Below are 21,364 nucleotides of genomic sequence, written 5' to 3' on the forward strand. Positions count from 1 at the left end.
GTAGAGAACAGGCTAGACCCCTCAGCCTCGCGCAAGTTTGGATGGGTTTGTCAGACGCGCAGGGATCGGCTGCATGCTACTACCCTATTGTTCATAAAGATGCGTCAGTCGGGCCTAGCTTACCAATGCATATCCGCTTGTCCAAGATACGGGAGCAGCTCTACAACGTATCACATCACCAGCAGCGAGCGAGCACCACCAGCAGCGAGTGGCGAATACCGCCATCACGCGCTTCACTGGAGGTCCCTCTAATATATTTCGCCCGGGCTGACACACCAACAGCACATATTCCAACACAACGACACAAGGCTGCAATCCAATCCATGCGCCTGCATCAAGCACCGCGCGCGCCAGTAGGTACTGGTGTTAATCGATTCCAGGCCCGGAGTTAATCCACTTGTCGCTGTGTTATTTCGTAGGGCGTAAAATGTCTTCTCTCTATACTCGATATCTGTGGTCTCCTAACTAAGGCGGCCAATAAGTGAAGACAAATAAAGGGCACTCTTTGTTTTGTTGGCGTTGGAGAGGGAGAGCGAGAAAGGCTCACGTGACGTGTAGTGAGGAGGGTGCTGCGCGCGGTTCTCGGTGAGCATGATGGGCTGGCTCGGCGTTCTGGGCCTGGCGCGGTGCTCGCTGGAGGACCCTTACGCGCTGCGGGAAGTCGGCGGCGGCGGTGCTTTGGGCGCAGTCTGACATGTCTCGAGGCGGGTGTTCGTAGAGGAAACGCACGCTCAGTTCTTGGAATGGAATCGCGGGACCGGATTCTGGTGAGGCCAGGCGCAGGAGGGCGACTATTGCTCGCTGTTCGCCGAAAAAACGGAGTGAGTAGAAACAGTGTGCTGGGGAACGATGGCAACAGCATGTTCTGAGCCACCTACCGGTATCGCCCTGATGTAGCGAGTTAGTAGCAAGGCGGGTCGGGAGAGGCGACGAGGGTGAGGCAAACGCAGGCAGACCTCGCCCCGCTCCTCGTCTCGCGTGCTCTCTTCACCCTCTCCCGCGCCTTCTTCTCCGCATGTAGATCTTCTCTCGTACGTACAAGCTCGTCTACCGCATCGCTGACTTCTTACCCGACGAACCCCTGACTGCATGAGGCCATCGACTATCAGAAAGGTCGTAACACCGAAGACAAGACAGGCTGTGTGAGCCCCTCTCCGCTTAGTTGCTAATTTCCCCATCGCATTCATATCTATCATTAACCGACGATAGGACTCTTGTTCAGAAAGATGCCAATGCCAACTCCCGCAAGCAATCCAACGCTTAGGACGAGGAGACTGGCCAGGGAAAAGAAGCCGCCCTTCTCCGTCGGCAGTGCCGCCGCCTTGACATACCTCGTCGACGCGGGCAAGAAATCCAGCGTCACCGCCCCGCGCACCACGTCCTCCTGCATCTCCATCCACGGCGCGCTCTTGAGCCAAGAAACCGCGACGAACAGGGCGTGTCTGATGCCTTCGGCGCCTTGGATGCGGCACAGGTCCCTGGACGCGCTGTTGATCTTCAACATGCGCGGCAGTCGAGCGTCCTGGTATCGGCCCAGCGCGGTCGTGATTTCCGCCAAAGACAAAGACGACGGGCCGCGTGACGGAGACGACGCCTTGACGGCCGCGTTCAGCGCGTTCGCGCAGGCGGCGGCGTCCTCGATTGCGCTGTTGCCGCCTTGGCCCGCATTCACGGATACCTTGGACACGTCAGCAGCAAAGCCGGCAGACGACGACGACGACGGGGAGAGTGAGAGAGAGAGAGAGAGAGAGAGAGAGAGAGAGACGGACCTTGTGCGCGGCGTCTCCGAGGACGGCAATGCGGCCCCAGTGCCAGTTTTTCATAACGCCCTCCTCCATGGGAAGCAGGCCGAACGTCTTCCGCGCCTTCCACACGTCGCCGAAGGTCATCTCGCCGGTGATGACGTCGTGCACGTGTTCGGCCGCCAGCGCCTCGCCTTGCTGAGGGGTGAAGCGAGCCACGTCGGGCCAGGTGTACTTCCTGTCCATCTTCTTGTAGAGGAACCAGAACACGTCGCCGTTCGCCCCGTCGAAGAGAAGATAGCCGGCTTTGCCTGTGGTGAGATGGCTGTCGCCGGACCCCATGGCGGGAACCGGGCCCGAGATGCCGAAGAGACAGCGGTATTCCGATACAAAGGCTGTTTCTTCGATTAGCCCGGTCTCTCCGAATTGCAGGGGGGCGTACCGGATGCGTCTTCGGCGAATGCTTCGGGCTGCGCGGCGCGGGCGATGCGCCACATTTCGGATCGGATGGTGCTGTGGACGCCGTCGCATCCGACGACCAGATCGCCGCGGATGACGGCGCCATCCGCCGTGTGTAGCTCGATGCAATCGTCCCGGTGCTCGACTCGGCGGACTTTGTTGCCGCTTCCTGCGTGGATTTTGGACTTGTCGGCGATGTGGTCGTAGAGCATTTGGACGAGAGCTTGTCGGGGGAGCATGCAGCCGGTGTAGCCGACACTAAGCAGCAGTGGTCAATTTCCCCTACCAGAAGGACTGGGGGCGGTTCTTTTATACCTTTGCTCGAGCAGATGGCCATCGTTCGTGGACTTGATCAGTCGACCGCTAGAGGCATATATGGCTACGTTCTTGAGCTTCCTTGTGATGGCGGCGAGGCTCTTGTACAGACCGAGCTGGTCGAGCACGGCGACACCGTTTGGAAGAAGGCAGATGGAGGCGCCGACGGGAGGAGCGACCGGGTGGCCGTCGAAGATTTCGTAGTCTATGTTGACCCGGTCAAGGCAATGGGCCAAGGTCAAGCCTGAAATCGAGGCGCCGACGATAAGGACCTTCAACGGTTTTTCGGACGCCATGGTGGGGTTGCTGATTGCGGGTAAAGAACCGAGTGCTTCCACGGGAACTTATACATGTCGGATCTCCGCAGTACGGACATCTTCAGGCAGCCATCTTCCCGGAATGGAAGTTGCCTGATTCGCTCGATGCATGGTCGAATGATCCCCGCAGCGTCGAATACCCCACAACGTCAAAATCACAAGTCCGCATACCCACCCATGTCGCCGACCTGCTCTCATGTTTCAAGTAACCACCACTCGCCATTACTTGCAAGGCATCGCATGCACTCCCTTTCGAATGTACACTTGATCTACTGCGCGCAAAAGCCTTGCTTGGCTCAAGTGTCTGCTCCCGTACCCTGTCGCCTTAGGCGCACGCGCCCATTTTGCAATGTCTGGAAACAGGTTAGCCCTGTGGGGATGATCCGACCACGCACCCCTTTTGTACTTCTACTGCAAGGATGCATTGATAAGCCTCTCGAGGCTCGCGTGGGGTCCAAAAGATTATCACCCCAAAAGAGACAGCTCACCTATGTAAGCATCACGAGAAGGTAAATCGTACCAATTTGAACACGTCTTTCTGCTCTTAAACATGCTAATCGCTGGTTTCGTTAAGATGTACAGGGAACTTGGCTTTTAGTCCTCGAACTGGTATGCTTCATCCCGCTTCCAGTAATACCTCTAGGTTTACGATCGACGTTAAAGGAATTAAAAGCATTACAAAGGCACCTAGACATTCTAGTATAATCGTGTGCGTATATATAATGCTACTTAAGCCGGAAAACTTACCCGACGAAAGAGGTAAACTTACGCTAAACTTAGCCCCCGCGATATTTATAAACGTTAAGAATAATACTAGATTATTCTATTACGATATTAGTAAGAAGCTTCTTAGTCTTTACTCTATAGTATCTATAGAATCTATAACGCCTACGCTAAAAGTATTATAGAGAAACTATATCTTATTAATACCTTAATTTCTTATTATAAATTCTATTTATAGAAACTATTTCTATTCTTCTATTCTATACCTTATATTCTATATTCTATCTATATAATTAGACTTCTTTAGTCTTATCTTATGCAGCCGCATATAAGAGGTGGCAGAGGCGTTAATAAGCACAACCGGTGCAAGCAATAGCAAAAACAAAGTAATATTCACGGCCACTACAGAACGCCCTGTCCCTTCCACGAGTCTCTCCCCAAATCAACATCTTCCCCCCAAGTAAGAGCTCCAACCCACCCCAACCCACCCCACACCCACACAAACCCCACCTCAAGCCGCCGGCTCAACCACACTCCCATCATACCGCATCGCGCCCGCCAACTTCAACAAGCGGTCCCCCAGCACCGGCCTCTCCCTGGGCTCGCTCCGATTCCTCGGATCCTCGGTGCCATCCGGCAAAACCGCCTTGCCCTCACGATACACGATGTTGTCGTGGGGCCAATGCGTGGTGCCGGCCCACTTCTTAAAAATCTTCGCCTTCTCGGCCAACTGCTGCTCGCTCGCCCACCGCGCCGGCGCGTAGCTGGCATAGACAACGGTGCGGATCTGCTCGCTGCCCGCCTCCGGCTCGGCGCCCCAGTGCACGGTGCGCGAGTCCCAGACGAGCAAATCCCCCGGCTCCGCCTCCACCTTGTGCGGCTTGCAGCCGCGGGCCTCGAACCACGCGAGCTGGCGGTCGGAGAACATGTACAGATCCCGCTTCTCCCACGTCGCGGGGTCCGTGCTGGTCGCGAAGAAGTCTTCCATGAGGTTGTGGGTGCCGGGATACACGACCAACCCGCCGTCGTTGGGGCCCGACGGGCTGAGGTTGACGACGCCCTGGACGCAGCACGCGCCGGAGCGCAGCGGGCTCTGGTCGACGTGCGGCCAGGCGCCCTTGGCGGGGTGGGCGGCGGCGTCGGCGCGCAGGTGCGGCGGGAGCGTGACGTTGAGGGCGTCGAAGGAGACGAGCAGCTCGTCGGTGCCCCAGAGCTTCTCGAAGGCGCCGAGCACGCCCGGCTCGAGCCGCATGTCCCACATGAAGGCCTCGTGCGACACGCTGTACGCGGAGAAGGTGTTGATCTTGGACTGCACCGGCAGGTTGGCGGCGGTCCATGTGGACGGGTCGGAGAGGTCGAGGGGGGTCCCGAACGAGGTTAGCCAGTCGTGGGCGCGGGCGCGGTAGGTGGCGGCGCGGGAGGCCGGGATGGCGCCTTTGATGACGGCGTAGCCGTCGCGGGCGAGGTCGTCGCGCCAGTCGCCGTGGGCCGCTTGGAGGTTTCTGCAGGTTGGGGGTTAGTGGTGGCGTGGGGTGGGGGAATGGAGATGCTTTACTTGAGGACTTTGGCTTCATTGTCGACGGTTGGGGCCGGGGCGGTGGTGGTGGTGGTGGTGGTGGTCGAAGTCATGGTGTAGGAGGTATCAGGAAGTGGGGTGCCTCCTTCCGGCCGTGATTGGAGAATGAGGGATGGAGAGGGGTGGAAAAAAGACGAGGCGGTCAGTGTCAGTGACTGCGGCGGTTGTCAATATGTAGTGATCATGAAGTGGATCACATGTGCACTGGAGCGACACGCTGCGATGCCTGTTTCGTTGGTGGGGTTGCAGCAGAGCACGCAAGATAGCACATCTCCCACCCAATCGACGTGACCGCTCGGCTCATCCGTGGTTGATTCCCGGGCGTTGATCCATTAATTCTCCGTCTTTGCCTGTGTTCTGCCGTCCATGTCGAAGGTTGAAGCGAACATGCAAGCCTGGCGCCGCATCCGACTGGTCTGGCGGTATCTCTGGGGGCGGCCGCGTGTCGAGCTGCACTTTTAGTCGATTACTCGGTCATTGGGTCGGCTTGTCCGTCTGTTGTCGGGCCTTCCGACAAGGTATCGCGTGGCCAACGTCGTCAATCCCGGACAAGGAAGTAACACCTACGTGAGAAACAGTCAAGGTAAAACACAAACCATGGATTGAAATTGCAACTCAGTATCTGCGATGAAGGTGGAGCAATACAGCGATACTGAACTCCGTCGGGAAAATCGCGCCCCGGGTATTCCAATGCTCCCCTGTAAGCAAACCAATGACATACCCCGAAACTCCAAGCAATTTCAGAGCCAAAGAACCCGATGGCCCGTAAATGCACCTTGCAATTTGGCTTACCGCTGCCGGACGCACGTTGCGAAGAAGCCCACTTGGAAGCAAAGGACAAAAGAAAAAACACAGCAAGCTTCAAATTAGCCTTCAGCAAAAGTCGACCCTACCGGCGTCTACCGATGCCCATGGGATTGCCCCTCGCGTCGACGTGGAGAAGGATTCTGCAATCCGGACAATACCACTTCTCGAAGTGCTTGGTGTTGGACAAGCTGACACATTCGAGATGGAACCACTCTTTCTCACACTGTTTGCGCCAAGTCAGTATTGCAGCGTCCGTGAGAAAATGAATGTGATTATGGAAGGCTTACGTTCTCGTTATCACAAGCAATCATGGCCCCGTAGCTCACGTCCTTGCAGAGGCAGTATCTGGGCTCGTTCGGATCAATGTCCTCCCACGCCTCGTGCTGCATCGCATCCGCCTTGTCCTCCGTCTTCAAGTTCCGCCCCTTCTTCTTGGGAGCCGACGACCGTCTGCCAATGACAACCTTCTTGTCCTCGGTCATTGTCCCAGGAGCTGGTCGCTTGCTGCGCCGCACTGAAAGACGCATTCCGGGCCCTGGCGTCCCCCCTGACCCTGTTCCGGAGCTTGCTTGATCCATGGGAGGCGGGACGCTGACATTGCTACCACGACGCAACTCGCGCAACTCGCGGGGTTCGCGTTTGATGACAGGCTCAGCCGAAGGCGCCTTCGTGGCCGACCCGGCCCGCGATCGTGGATGGACCGCGTTTTCCAGAGCGTTGCCCCCTTCTACTTTGGGTACGACTGATGTGCGGCGGGAGCGAGTTCCAGCCGCGGTCGAAGGAACCACGGCGTTGGGGACTTCATTGGGAGGGGTAAGGACTGGTGTCTGGGTTCGGGTTGGGGGCGCGCTTGGAGCGTTAGGGGAGCTCGGCCCCTCCGGCGCAAGAGGAACCTGCGTAGTCGACGCTTCAGCGCTTAGCGAGGCCTGAGGCTCAGTCTCGGGCACAGGCACAGGCACAGACACTGGCTCAGACACTGGCTCAGGCTCAGGCACAGGCTCGGCAGTCGTCGGAGAGGGCGAACCGACACTGTCGATCTTGGGCGGTGCTGGAGGGCCCAGCTTCAGCTTCTTTGGACCCGACGGACGAGGTGCGGTGTCTGGAGGCTGGGAGGAGCCCTCCTTCGGTTCGGATCTGGACGCGTCAGGAGTCGAGTCTCGCTTCCGCTTCTTGGCGGGCTTCGACTTGTCCTTGATGACGGCGATGGGGGTCGGAGCAGGCCCGTCGAAGACGTTTTTGATGACAGCGCTGGCCTCGGCCATTCGGCGGCTGGCGTCTTCGATTTCCTGGGCGTCACGTGCTGCTTGCTCGCGCATGTTCGCCTCTCTCTTGAGCTTCTTCATCTCATTGAGCTTCATGCCCCGGTTGATCAGATTGTTGTCTTCCTTGCCGAGGGGTTTGAAGCTCGTCTCACCCGGGTCGAGGACCTCCTTGTTTGGGTCCATGGGCGACTCGTCAAGGAACGGCTCGCCCGTCTCCTCAGCCCGTTCGCGGGCCTTCTTGTAGTTCTCCCACCCCCGTCCCTTGCTGGACAATTCGCGTCGGATCATGGTGTCGCTGGGCTGCCAGATGGCATTCTTCTTCATCGTCTTGCGGAGCACAGCCATCTCGTACTCGGTCAGCTTGTGCCACGGGGCATACTTGCTGCCGGGCTGGGCGTCGGAAGGCGGCGGAGTCAATTGGGCCAGCGCGTTGCTGGTGGAGATGCCGGCAACGGAGCTGTGGACGTTGGTGCCCATGCCGGGCGTGCGCGGGGCCCGTCCGGCCTTGCCCTTTTGCTTCGGGCCCTTGATCTTGGGGATCTTGACGCCCGACACTGTGTCGATGTCAATGTCGCCATCGAGATCAGACGCACCGTCATCCCAGTCCGAGCTGGGCTGGGGTGATTCCAAGTTGCGGTCCACAGACTGGTCGGGCGCAATGCCGCGGGCAGCCTCCTGAGCGCGCTTCCGCTTCCGTTCGCGATGCTTCTGCACGCGGGCGGTGGACGTGGGCCGCGGGCGCGGGGTGGTTTCGCCGAAATGCAGCGTTATGCGCGGCGTCCGCTCCAGGTCGACCTTGCGGCTGCGCGTGGCTTGCGGGGTCGGGGCGGGGACCGGGGTGGGATCGCGCGAAGGCGGCTCGGGCAAGGCCTGCAGCTTCTTCTTGATTGTGACGAGGCGGGTGGCATGGCGCTCGGTGTTCTCGCAGAGACGGGCAGCCTCGGCGTAGGCGGACTCGCGGAAGCGCTCGGCATCGATGAGGGCTTTGGAGATGTCCTTGCGCAGCTGCTGGGGGTCGGGGCGCTCGGCCTGGGGCAGCTTGGGGAGATGGCCGTAGATGACGGTGAGCTTGTGGACGCGGTCGGTGGCGTCGCAGTACAGCTTGTCCAGCTTCTCGATCAGGGTCAAGGAGCGGGCCAGATCGGAAGGGTAGAACTCGGTGTAGTCGAGGAAGTCGGTGACGGTGGCCTGGGCGTCGGGATGGGCGTGCGCCTGGGTGGTGGGCATGTCGGGCGGCGTGTCGTCCATCGCAGCCGCGTTACATGCTACGGGGCGCGAGTCGGCGGGTGGCGCGGCGGGACTGGAAATCGCGTCGGCGAGCGAGGGGAAACAAAGGGAGTGAAGGGCAGCGCGTGGCGAGCGCAGAGAGCGGTTGGGCGGGTGAGGTGGTGATGGCGCAGCTCCAGGGCGGCGTCCGGGTGTTGCGGGAACAGCCTTCCCGATGCGTCCGGGTCCGTGCGCAGCCCTCGCGGGGCGGAAAATTGGCGGCCGAAGCACGTGCCCGCGCGTCACGTCCATTTTCTCTCCACGCGCCGTCTCTTTCCCCTCGGTCTTTGCGTGGAGTGAGGTGGTGGCGAGCATCGAGGCCGCGCATCTCTAGCACGCAAATGGCCTGACCGCCCTCTGTCTCTCTCTCTTCTCTTTCCTTCTCCTCGTGCGTCTCCAGATCGATTTAAGGCTGCCGCGCGGCGAGAGGCACATTTCAGCTCAGTCCGGCTGATGTCAATGGTAGATGTGCTCGGATTGACGCTGCAGCTGGCCGTGTAGAGTTCGAATTGATTGGTGCCTCCATGTTTCCACCAGCCACTGTGAGTTGCGTCCGCCTGCCCTTCAGTTCCTTCCTCGTTTGGCAATGTCGATCGCGTGCACCACGCTCGCCTCGCTGCCATAAAGACCATCATGTGGGACGCATCTGCCTGCATCGCGCCCAACACAACAAGTCGACTTCTTTCGTTTCGTCCGTGCAGCGTCCAAGCTCCTCGCAATGCCCTTGTCCCGCGCAGAGCGGCTGTTGGGCCTGCTCAACGACGACATTCTCGCTCTGCCCAAGGCGCCCTCGCCGCCCGCTGGCCCCGATCCCGAACCTCACTTTGCCAACCAAGAAGCACAGGCGTCCCCGGAGTGCGACGGCGCCTCCGACGCGGCCATCAAGCTCCCCGCCGAAGCTACCTCCACCTCGGCCGCGGACCAGAAGCTCCTTGCTCTGGCAGACGCCCTTTCCCTCGACGACCGCTCACCCGAGCCCGAAGGCTCCGAGAGCTCCCACGAGCCTGACCCTCACGACGACTCGCCGGACTCGCACCTGTTCCGCGGCGATCTGGCACCCTGGGGCGAGGCCTACGTCTCCGTTCTGGTCGCCAGCAAGTTTCCCTACAAGTTCTTGAATCGCTCCTACTCCGATCCAGTTGCCAAGAAGTTCTTTGACCGCAACCAGTTCTGGGACAGAGCCTGGGAGCTGTGAGTACATCTCAACAAATGCCGCCGTGCACCCTCGTGATAAGCCCTGCATCGCATGTGTCCAATGCTGATCCGAGCCTGCTGACAGCTACTACCTCTGGCCTCCTGCCGACGTCGCGACCAAGCCACTCATTCTCATCACTCTCACACAGTTTCAGCTCCTGGTCCACGAAATCAACCAGTACAAGCGCAACCTCGACTTCAAGCTGACCGACTACCACCGCGACTGCGGTCTCATCCTCGACATCCCCCACCCGGCCTTCACTCCTCGCTTCCTCGGCTACTCCTACTCTCGTGACGAGTACAACGACATGGAGCAGCGCAGGGTGCCTCCCGCCACCTGGAGGGCCCCGGGTGAGCCCCCTCTTCCTTCTGCCGACAAGCCTACCCTCGAGGCCTACAAGGCTATGATCGAGGAGACAATCCAGCTCAACAAGGCCAAAAACAAGGCTGCCAAGGCAAAGCGCAAGGAACAGCGCGTCAGTCTTCAGCAGAATTGGGGTCGCTTGCTCAAGAGAACCCAGCGCTACCTGGGCCTCCGGCCTGACAGGACCGAAAGCTACAGTAAGTTCAGGCCGTGACTCAGGCGGGTACGAATGCTGACTCTTGTGCAACCTAGAGCTCCTTGAGGACCCGACGCTCAGCTGGGCCGACCTTCAAGCCGCACAGGCCGCCCACAAGATACCGCCTGTCGAGTTTGACAAGCCCGCTCCATTCAACTTCGACAAGAATGTCATCTTCATCAGCGTCGACATTGAGGCTTTTGAGCTTGACAACAACAAGATCACCGAGGTCGGCGTTGCTACCCTTGACGTGCTGGACATCGTGGACGTGCCTCCCGGCAGAAACGGCGAGAACTGGTTCAGTAAGATCCGGGCCCGACACTTCCGCATTGACGAGCATGCTCATCTGGAGAACTACCGCCACGTCGCCGGTTGCGCGGGTGGCTTTGAGTTTGGCAAGAGTGAATTCGTGCGCCTGGCCGAAGCTCCATCGGTCGTTGCGTCGTGCTTCCGGCCTCCATACTCAGCCGAGTTGACGCCTGCAGAGGCCGAGCGGCTCTGGTCCGCCGACGGCTCCCCCGACCCGCTGGGCGACCCTTCGGTCGTCAACGCCGACGGGAAGCGAAATCTCATCTTCGTCGGCCACGATCCCAACCAGGACATCAAGTACCTCCAGAAGCTCGGCTACAACCCGTTGAACCTGTCCAACCTGATCGAAGTCCTGGACACCAAGCTCATGCACCAGCACTGGAAGCGCGACCCGCAAGGCACCTCGCTCGGCAAGATCCTGGCCGACCTCGACATCGTGGGCTGGAAGCTGCACAACGGCGGCAACGACGCCGTCTACACGCTGCAAGCCGTCCTCGCCCTCGGCGTGCACGATGCCACCTCCCGCGGCACCAAGGAGGCCGAGGAGCAACGCAGGCAGGACCACAATAAGCGCATGTCCGACGCCATCGCCGAGACCGTCTCCCGCATCAGCGACGAAGCCGACGGCTGGAGCAGCCACGGCGAAGGCGACGATGGCGGCGCTCCCGGCCTAGCAGCAGCCATCAACGGCCACAACGTCCCGCCGCCGCCGCCTCCCGGCCCCGACAGCAACAACAACCAGCCGGAGCATGCGAGCAGCGACTGCATCTTCGTCGGCAACCTGCCCTACCGCGCCACGCCCGAGGACGTCGTCGCCTTCTTCGCCAAGTACGGCACCATCACCGACGTGCACCTGCCCATCAACCACATCACCGGCCACACAAAGGGCGTCGGCTACGTCAGCTACCGTTCGCCCGCCGAGGCGCAGAACGCGCTGGCGAGGAGCAAAGGCGTCGAGTTCTGGGGCCGCGCCATCCGCGTCGACGCGGCGCCCGTGCGGGAGAAGAAGGGCGGACGTGCCGGCGGGAGCAATGCCGGCCACAGCGATGGTGGTGGCGGTCGTCGCAGCCAAAAGTCCAGCCGCAGCGCCACGCCGCCTGTGTCCGCCCGCCCCGGATCGGGCGGGGCCCCCGTCCGCATCACGGATCCGACGGCCCGTCCAGGTGCCCTGCAGAACAGCAGGCGCCAGCATAGCGGCCAGCAGCAGCAGCAGCAGCAGCCTGCTTCTTCTTCTTCCGAGGCTGCCGCGGTCGACCCTCTTACCGGCCCGACGAAGCAGTATACGAAGCAGGATCTGCCGGAGGATTGGTGGTGAGGGGGGATGTGGTGCGGGCTTGAGTGGTGGTGGTGGTGATTCAGTGATGGGGCTGGGTCTGATGTTTGCTTTTTTTCTCAATTGAACGGAATGGTGAGAGGGGTCTGAGGCTCCGCCAACGGTATATATTCGGCAGCTGATGGGCTGGCGGGGTGGATGGTTCAGTGCCTGGACTTTGCTGATTGGGAGCGGTGCAGATGGACTTTACATTACTTTTTCTCTTTCTTTGAGCATGCGCGGCTGCATGAGATGAGACTGAAGGAGTCTGATTGCATGGATGGGATATGGGGATGGGATGGGGACGGGGATGGTTTCGGTAGATTGCAAATGGAGTTCACGATAAGAAATTGAGGTGTCGATGAGGTGTGGAGAACTCTACAATGCTTCCAGCGTGGGACTTGTGGATTTCACAGGCAGAATGTGGGGACATGGGATCTTCGTGTTGATATCGTGATAGGGCAGTACGGTGTTGTTTTTGACGTTCACGAATGTCGTGGGGGCTAGGTTTAGTGCAGGTCAGGCTCTTTCGTCGGGTAAGTCCCCCAGCTCAAGCGCCACTCTACTTATATACAGGCACACAGCGGTGTCCCTCAAGAAGATGTCGGGACTATTGAGCTTGATTGATCAAAAGGACTGGAATGGCGGTACGTTTTCCAGAAGCGGTCGATTTGAATTACTTGTCACCGCCTGCAACCGGTTGCGTTCGTCAACGCCTCTGCGCCAGGTGTCACAATCGGCCCACTTTTAGGGACTGTGCAGCTGACGATCAGCGTCAATTCTGATTTCGCCGCTGTTGCCTTCGCATTCCACTGCACATCAAACACGGCAGGTCGTTCCTGAAGGTCGTTATCCTCCCACATGGCACCTGTCGGTATCACTATTCGCTTTGCATCATGAACAAGGGCCAGAAGCCTTTGACGTACCGTGTGCGGCAGCTTCCCCTTGAGATTGACAAGGCTGAAGTGATCTCGATACTCCAACGGCATCTTCACACAGACGAGAGCCCGCCAGAGGTTCGCGTGTACTCGCTCGCTCGAGATCTGGTGTCCTTGCACACCTTGCGCACAAAGGTAGCGACGGTCACCATTGCCCCTCTGCCACCGGTTCTCGAAGGGCGGAAACGATGGACTTTCGATACAGACTATCGGGGCGAGGAGTACAGCGTCACCATCGATCTTGATTTTCTGGATTTCACGGTCCTCAACGAAGTCCCTGATGAGAAGCACATCTTGGAGTATGTATCTTTTCACGCATATCAGTTTTACCTGGTATTGACACAGATAGCTGCGTTGCAATCAGTGGCCTCGGCAGCCATCCGTTCGGCTCCTGGCAACACCGTGGTGGCGATCCTTTCATGTGGCTAAGAGATGCAATCCCTCGCGATCTACCCGGCGTCCGGTCAATCACATACGGCTACGACTCCCATGTTTCCAACAGCGATTCATTCCAAAGCCCTCACGATATCGCGGCGAGATTTGTCAACCGCCTCAGATCCGTGGGATATGGGTCTTCACAGTCAAGGCCGGTCATCCTTCTTGCTCACAGCCTTGGGGGAATCATCGTGAAGGAAGCTCTCATTATCCTTGCAGGCATCTCCGACAGGAAGTACTCTCTCATCGAGAAACTCAATTTGGTCATCTTCTTTGGAGTACCACACAAGGGCATGTCGATCTCACGCCTCACCACGATGGTAAAGGACTGCCCAAACGAGAACATGGTGCGCGATCTTTCCCCGGAATCATCATATCTCTACCATGTCGAGGAACGATTCAACGGCGTGCATACGGGCAGACTGTTCAGAGTTGTCTCATTCTACGAAACAAAAACCACCCCAACAGTTCAGGTACAGCATTCTGCCTGGTCAGAGCTCATCATCTCATGCTAATATATCTCGAAGCAAAGAGAGGACGGTACATGGTCGAGAGCTGGCCCACATGTTCGCATGGTAGAGCGTGAGTCTGCCATACAACAATGCTCTCGCGACCCCGAGGATATTTACAGCATCGACGAAGACCATTCAGCAATGGTCAAGTTCTTTCGGGGTGATGCCAACTACAAGTGCGTTCTCGATTGCATGGTAAAAGTCTCCTCAGTCGTTGAGGGAGGGAGGGGCAACATGGTTATTCCGGAAGAGGAATCCAGCGAACGGAAACTCAACATCATTGCCAATGTTGAGGTCCCAATGGCTTCCCCAACGCATGGGCCGGTAGAGAACAATTCGCCCTCGCCTGAAGGTAAAATTTCAAAAGTCGGCTCTAAATACACGGGTGCTCACAGGTTCCAGATATCATTTCTTCGCTTCAACTGGACATACTTGACCGCAGGAGAACCGACGTATCCCTCCCTTACGAATCCACTTTCGACTGGATATTTCGAGACGAAGTTGCCGGATTTCCCACCTGGTTGCTCAAAGGCGAAGGAGCATACTGGATCAAAGGCAAACCAGGTTCCGGAAAATCGACACTGATGAAACACGTGTTTCACCACGAATACACCGCTGGTTTTCTTCATAGATGGGCCCGTGGCGCTCAATTCGTCAAAACAGGGTTCTTCTTCTACCATCGAGGTTCGAAGATCCAAAAGTCCTTTGATGGCCTGGTGAGAAGTATCCTGGTTCAACTCCTGGAGGCAAATCCACAGCTTTGCCAGTGCATTCCACGCAAATGCTACCCACAGTCGGGGGAGTCTACCGAGTACAACTGGAGCCCGCCCAATCTACAAGAGTCGTTGCAGTCGGTTCTCGCTCAGCAACACATAAGACTGAGAACTTGTGTGTTCATTGACGCTTTGGACGAATTTGATGGCCACCTCGAAATTTTGGCGGACTTTATTGAGTCCCTGATCGAAGGTGGTTGCAAGGTATGCTTCTCGAGTCGACCCCGAGACATTCTTGAAAGACACTTCGGCACCTGTCCCGGATTCAGCATCCACGACCACACAGAATCCGACATTCAAAGCTATACTGTGGGGAGACTGGACAGCCTTCTTATCCTACGAGATGGTAGTCAGTTACCCTCGGAGATGCGCAACGCTATCAACACAGCAGTGAACGAGATCATGCAAAAAGCAAATGGCGTCTTCCTCTGGGTAAAGCTAGTCTTGGATCGTATCGACCAAGAAGGAATCTCTGTTGACAGGCTCTCTGAACTGTTACAACATCTCCCGGAAGAGTTGGAAGACTTCTATGCATCCATCATCGAGCGCATACCCTTGGATCTCCGTTGGGAAACCTATCTCATATTGGATGTCATGCTTCGAGCTCTCAGCGAACCAACATTACAAGACATCTTTCAGATCATCAAATGCGCCCAATGCCATACTTTGAAGGAGTGTGTCGAGAAGATGCAGGAAGGAAGCACATTTCCACAATTTTGCCATGGTCTTAAAGAACGGTGTGGGGGTCTCATCGAAATCTCTGAGCCATTCGACCCGGAAACACGAGCCCGCCTCATGCATGAGACTGTGCGGGAATTCATCGGCGGTCCGGACTTCCAAGAACTTGTTGTTGGTCGAACGGCTCTTTTTAGAGCGCAAAATGGATACACGGAGCTTGCCAAATTACAGCTTTTTGGTATAAAGTATCTGCCAAATCGCGCGGGTCGGACATTCTATGGTAAAGAGACAGCTTTCTACTGCCGTCTTGCAGAATCAACAACTGGAGTCTGCCAATCTCAGCTGGTCGACGCACTGCAACCATCTGACTTAATCGGAATCGACTACCAACTCAAAAAGAAAGAGACTGCTTCTACGATAGGTTTTGCTGTCATATCCGGCCTTCTGATATATGTCCAGCAAAAAGTGGCGAGAAGCGAAGAGTCAAGCTTAATAATTGAGGAGGGACTTCAAAGAATCGTAGAGAGATTCAGCAACACCGAGATGGTCAGACGGGATCGTGATGATCTCCTAACTTCCAAGAAGATGGCGCAAGTATTATTAATGGCAACGGAACGGTCACAATTCCCCGGTTCGATGGCATTTGGCTTCCTTTTATTGATAAATTCAGGGATTAATAATTCCGTATGGGAAGAAGAAGCATGGCCAATCCGCTTCTATCCCAGCTCGAATGACTTTCTTGACTTAGCTCGATTATTTCTCGATCATGGCCAAGACCCAAACATGGAAATGACGAGAGAGTCAAGATTCGCAACAAAAAGATGCGGAAATCCAAGAGGTCCGAGACCTTTACATCTCAGTCGCAACAAGATGGGAGAACTTCTTTTAAACTACGGTGCTGAGATCAATTGCAGAGATAGAATTGGGAGAACTCCACTGGATGTAGCACTTCGAAGGCTGGCATTGACTAGGAGATACATCTGGGAAGAGGCGAAGCACACTACCATGTTAATGAAGAACGGGGGTTGCATTACTCAGGCTGGATTGAAATTTTATCGTCCATGTGTTCAGGTGTTTCCGGATAAGCACTTTGATGCTCAGAGGCTATCTGAATTACCACGCAGGTCGGTCGAAAATGGGTTCCTTTCTGATTTTGACCTCCGCATTTTCCCTACAATCTCAAAGGTCGAACTGACTTTACGGAGACTGTTGAGAAGACCGATCAGGAGCAAAGGTGATTACTGTTGAGGGGTGGTCAGGATGTCGCGTGTATTTAATGTCCTTATCCACATCAGAAACTCTCGCGTTTAACCTTATACAGTTCGTCCACGAAGCCTAAAAGCATAGAGGCATGTAGTGCGGCACCAATGTTATTCCTGAAAGATAAGGCCTCATAGTCGCAGAACGTTCCCCCATATCCGAAGCATAAGTTCAGGCGTTATGCAACAAAATAGGATGCAGATGACCACGCTTTACAACAGAAAAGAACTAACGAGACCCCGAGAAAGATCATCGGACAACAAAATCCCGTGGTAGTCCACAGGATGCCGAAATGCCCTACACTAGTTGGGTCCCCCTCGCTTCTGGGAACAATAATCAAGGCACGCTGAAGGTTCGTACGCCATAGCGGGTGGACAACTCCGGCAGATGGGGATCCTCGGCGTGTCGAGATGGTGGACGTCACTTGCGCTTGGCAGACCCAATAGTAGCAGTAGTAGTGCAGTAATCCAACAGTCCCGAACAAAGTAGTTTCTTTTCGGCCTATTGCGAACCTTGTGACGACGCCACTCTGGGGACGAATGCTTGCTTTGGGGGATGGACAGCAACAAGTTGCTTATTGTGCAGGTCACCGCCACATCAGATCAGGCATGTTGGGGTCCGTTTCAAGAAAAAGCGTCGGTGGTCCCTGGTCGGACGCAGGTTGGGCGGGGGATCCCCGACTTATGAAGCTGACAGGGCAAAGACCAGTTGCACAGCAGCTACCCCACCCCCGCTACCAAAGCCACGGACGGCGCGCATCATCTTGATCAGCTGCGAGACATTTCAAGGCATCGAGCCGGTCAGAAGATTGGCAGGCTGACGGGGGAATGATGAGTAGTTCGGGGCATCGCCAGGTAGCCGTGCGGCGCGCTCGAAATAAATCGCTCAGACCCCCGGCCTACGCTTTCCGGACCCCGCGTTGGGCTGTGGGCCCTTCGGCGGCCGTTTTGCTGCTCTCGGCGCGAAAAGTGGTCTTTGTCCACGACGACACGGCCCACGCCTTCATCCAACATCTGTTTTCCCTGAAGACAACGACTGGGTTCCACGCGCGCTGTCAGCACTCTGATCGATATTAGTGCTGACGTGTCAGGCTGCGCAAACCATCAGCTTCTGCAGCAGCAGCCGTGATGCGCATTTGACAGCAGCAAATGTCTCGCTAAGAGCAGCAGGGCCGTGGCGCATGGCTTGCAGAGCTCTGGCCCTCTCCGCTCCCAACGTCACAGCGCAGCGCCGTATCGACCGTCAGTGGCTGTGCCTCTTGCTATCATCTACCTGCAGCCCGCCCCTCCGCTCCTTGGCTGCGAGACCACCGCCCCGATCGACCTCCGCCATGGACGACCGCTCCCCCTCCCCGGCAGCCTTCATGCTGTTAGTCACCCATCTCGATAAGACACGCATCCACACCTGAGCGGAGAACAGACGCAGATTGTCTGCCAGCGATCACCGGACCGGGCTGCGGGACGGCTCGGCTTGCCACGAGCCAAGCGCTACCATCACGCATTGGACCTGTCGCAGGTACATCGCACAAGAGCAGGATCGCCGCCGCGGCAAATTCCTCGTTCCTGCGCCTATTCTGGTTCACACCTTCATCCGCAGCAGCTTGGCGACTGCTTCTCACGGGAGCCCCTATTATTTCGTTGCTCCATCGCGTTGCACGAGCTTCGCGTGATTGTGAAACTCGGCCTGCAGACGTCTTTTTTTACTTACCCTTCCCGCCGGCGGCACACTTCGAGCCGCTCGGGATCTGCAACCTTAATGGAGAATGGGTGGAAATGAGGCACACACGCTCCTGCTCGGCAGCGCGGCCGGACGTTCCGTGTTTCCAAGAATGGGGGCGCATAGGGCGGAGCAGCGTCCACGAACGGCAGCAGTAAGTTCCCCCAGTCGTATTCGCTAGGGGTGAGTGAGCAACGGTGCCGTGGGCGCCTGAAGATCAGTCGCAATGGATCGTTTTGCCCCGCGCCGCCGCCCATGATCAATGCAGCGGCATTTTGTGGGCAGGGTTTGGGAAAAAGAAGAGACTTTTGAAGAAGTGGATGCGGCTGAGACTCTTGTTTTCGCCAGACCACGCGCGCGGCTCTCGCCCGACTATCATGGCGTCACGCTGCCACCCTCCGCTCTGCTTCTCCTTCTGCTCGTGTCACCTCATGCGCGCTCTCCTTATTTTTGCTGTCCCCTGCCACGCTAGGGCATGCATGCTGGTGGAGCACTCGTACGGGGGCGCCGCTTCCGCGCATTACTGCTTACCGGGACAAGGCTCTGATGCTGGGCTGGAAGCGTAAGCGTGGGAAGGATCGTGCAGCTGTGAGCAGAGTTTGGGAAGGGATGGGCGACGCGGGCGGGCCGGGGCTGAGCTGGCCTGCTTCGCCTGCATCGGTGATTGGTGCGCAACCGAGGCTGCATATTCCCATATCAATGGCGCCAACTCTGTCCTGTCACCGCCACGTGCATCCCATTATTGTCCCCTTCAGTCTGCTGCTCCCCAATTGGCGCGCGAAATCCTCCGGTTGGGCCATGCAGCCCGACTGACTGCGTTACCTCGCCCGTCCATGCAGCATCGTTGAGCCGGCCAAGCGGCGCGAAAGGGAATTGAATCACGAAGAAGCGGGAGGCTAGCCATGTTTCAAACACTTCGAACACGCGGGACGGCCACCCATGCACGAGGCCCCAACTTTAATCAAGCCCGAGACCAGGCATTGCTCATTCCAGAAGGTTGAGCGCGCCGCAACTAGACTGTGGCGTTGTCAGATCACTGCCATGCCCGCCCCACGCCCCGATGCACCCCTCTCCGCACCCATAGCGCTTCCTTTTTTATAAAGGCCCGCCCCAGCCCACCCCAGGCTCGATACTTGCTCAATCGGCCTCAGGTACAAGGTAGGGAACGCTGCAAGGCTGAAGGTCTGCCACCCGGGAAAGAAAGAAAGAAAGAAGAAAAGAACCATGGCCCGCCTTCCCCTCCTCCTCAGCCTGGCCGCCACGGCGCTGGCCAAAACCGTCTCGGTCGAGTGGGACATCGGCTGGGTCACGGCGGCGCCCGACGGCTACAGCCGGCCGGTCATCGCGGTCAACGGGCAGTGGCCGCCGCCCGTGCTCGAGGCCAACGTCAACGACACCATCGTGGCGACCGTCACCAACTCGCTCGGCAACGAGACGACGTCGGTGCACTGGCACGGGCTGTGGCAGCGCGGCACGCCCGAGATGGACGGCGGCGCCGGCGTGACGCAGTGCGCCATCCCGCCGGGCGAGACGTTCCGCTACGAGTTCGTCGCCTACCCGGCCGGCACCTTCTGGTACCACTCGCACGACATGGGCCAGTACCCGGACGGCCTGCGCGCCCCGTTGATCGTCCACGACCCCGACAACGACGTCCAGCCCGACCCCCAAGACCAGGTCGTCCTCACCGTGTCCGACTGGTACCGCGACCAGATGCCCGGCTTGATCCACAGCTACCTCACCACGCCCAACTTCGACGGCCGCATGCCCAACCCCAACTCCAGCTTGGTGAATGACCAGCAGTCGACCACCATCAGCATCCGCCCCGGCGAGAGGAAGTACGTGCGGCTGATCAACATGTCGGCGCTCGCCACCTACTACCTGCAATTCGGTACGCTCTCACGTGCCATGATTCAAGTACCGACTGACGTCGTCTCCCAGACTCGCACAACATCACCGTCGTTGCAATCGACAGCGTTGATGGTAAGTAGTCGTCGTCAGCCCTACCCCGTCTTCCCTGCTGCGCCAAGCTGCAGCTACCATCCCGCGTCTGCATATCCGTCCCACCTCCCGCAAGACGAAAATCAAAGTGCTGACAACGCGGGTTACGCTAGTCGAACCGCAGAGCTGGGAAGCGCTCGAGATCGTGCCGGGGCAGCGGTACGACTTCTTCATCGACGGGCTGGACGACCCGGACCGCAACTACGCCTTCGTCAACCAGATGGCGGTGCTCGGGCTGCAGAACGTGAATCAGCTGGTGTACGACGCGGCCTTCGGCGACCCGGAGCCGTTCACCCTGTCGACGCAGGGCCTCGGCAGCGACTTCGAGCTGGTGCCGACGGACGAGGAGCCGCTGCTCGGCCCCGTCGACCACACCGTCACCATGGAGGTCAACAACCTCAACATCGACGGCGTCGGCTACCGGTGCGCCTTCCCCCCCTCCCCTCCCTCCCTCCTCCCCTCCATCCCTCCCTCCCTCCTCCCTGCCGTCCACTAACAACAACCCAGCATCACCCAAGGCCCCGACCCGTACATCTCCCCCCGCACGCCCTCGCTCTACACAGCGCTCACGACCGGCTTCAACGCGACGGACCCCGCCATCTACGGGCAGACCAACGCCTTCGTCGTGGCCGCCGGCGACGTGGTGCAGCTGGTGGTCAACAGCAACGACCTCGTCACCACCAACAACAGCGGGCGCGGCCACCCGATGCACCTGCACGGGCACGTCTTCCAGGTCGTCGGCCAGCTGGCGGAGCACTGGGACGGCGACGAGAGCAGCTTCCCGGCGGTGCCGATGAAGAGGGATACGACGGTGTTGTTTGCGGGGGGGAGTCTGGTGGTGCGGTTTCGCGCGGATAATCCGGGGGTGTGGATGTGTGAGTGATGATTACCCCTAACCTTCCCCCCGACTTCGGTATGGACACTGGTTGACTGATGTTGTGTGAACTACCTAGTCCACTGCCACATCGAATGGCATCTTGATGCAGGCATGGCGTCGACCATCGTCGAGGCCCCGCTCGACCTGCAGCGCGAAGGCATCGTCGTCCCGCAGAATCACCTCGACAGCTGCCGCGCCATGAATCTGACGACATCGGGCAACTGCGCCGGAAACACGGCGGACCTATCGGATACGGCCGCGTGTCATGTGTATGATACTGATCCGTGGGGGTGAGTTCAAGCTCCTTTCCTCTTCCGTCCCTTTCACTTCTCCTC

General features: G+C 58.0%; 5 protein-coding genes across 5 annotated transcripts; 3 read left to right on the plus strand and 2 right to left on the minus strand.

Moving 5' to 3' along the window:
* Positions 1 to 1,195: 1,195 nt before the first annotated feature.
* On the minus strand, positions 1,196 to 2,812 carry SLS55_007637 (uncharacterized protein; the record flags this gene model as incomplete). The annotated part of the gene is made up of 5 exons (XM_066779053.1): positions 1,196 to 1,274; positions 1,332 to 1,678; positions 1,770 to 2,137; positions 2,185 to 2,424; positions 2,488 to 2,812. 5 exons carry the CDS (start codon positions 2,810 to 2,812, stop codon positions 1,196 to 1,198), a joined length of 1,359 nt encoding a protein of 452 aa, XP_066629857.1.
* Positions 2,813 to 4,067: 1,255 nt separating this feature from the next.
* On the minus strand, positions 4,068 to 5,185 carry SLS55_007638 (uncharacterized protein; the record flags this gene model as incomplete). The annotated part of the gene is made up of 2 exons (XM_066779054.1): positions 4,068 to 5,058; positions 5,112 to 5,185. 2 exons carry the CDS (start codon positions 5,183 to 5,185, stop codon positions 4,068 to 4,070), a joined length of 1,065 nt encoding a protein of 354 aa, XP_066629858.1.
* Positions 5,186 to 9,185: 4,000 nt separating this feature from the next.
* On the plus strand, positions 9,186 to 11,845 carry SLS55_007639 (uncharacterized protein; the record flags this gene model as incomplete). The annotated part of the gene is made up of 3 exons (XM_066779055.1): positions 9,186 to 9,658; positions 9,747 to 10,222; positions 10,278 to 11,845. The coding sequence occupies 3 exons, from the start codon at positions 9,186 to 9,188 to the stop codon at positions 11,843 to 11,845; spliced, it is 2,517 nt and encodes an 838-aa protein (XP_066629859.1).
* An 893-nt stretch (positions 11,846 to 12,738) lies between these two features.
* Positions 12,739 to 13,730, plus strand: SLS55_007640 (uncharacterized protein; the record flags this gene model as incomplete). Its single annotated transcript, XM_066779056.1, has 2 exons — positions 12,739 to 13,079; positions 13,130 to 13,730. The coding sequence occupies 2 exons, from the start codon at positions 12,739 to 12,741 to the stop codon at positions 13,728 to 13,730; spliced, it is 942 nt and encodes a 313-aa protein (XP_066629860.1).
* Positions 13,731 to 19,378: 5,648 nt separating this feature from the next.
* Positions 19,379 to 21,323, plus strand: SLS55_007641 (uncharacterized protein; the record flags this gene model as incomplete). The annotated part of the gene is made up of 5 exons (XM_066779057.1): positions 19,379 to 20,042; positions 20,093 to 20,134; positions 20,188 to 20,575; positions 20,660 to 20,982; positions 21,106 to 21,323. The coding sequence occupies 5 exons, from the start codon at positions 19,379 to 19,381 to the stop codon at positions 21,321 to 21,323; spliced, it is 1,635 nt and encodes a 544-aa protein (XP_066629861.1).
* Positions 21,324 to 21,364: the final 41 nt, after the last annotated feature.

This window comes from Diplodia seriata, assembly GCF_021436955.1.
Source record: "Diplodia seriata strain FDS-637 chromosome Unknown scaffold_8, whole genome shotgun sequence".
Classification (NCBI taxonomy): domain Eukaryota; kingdom Fungi; phylum Ascomycota; class Dothideomycetes; order Botryosphaeriales; family Botryosphaeriaceae; genus Diplodia; species Diplodia seriata.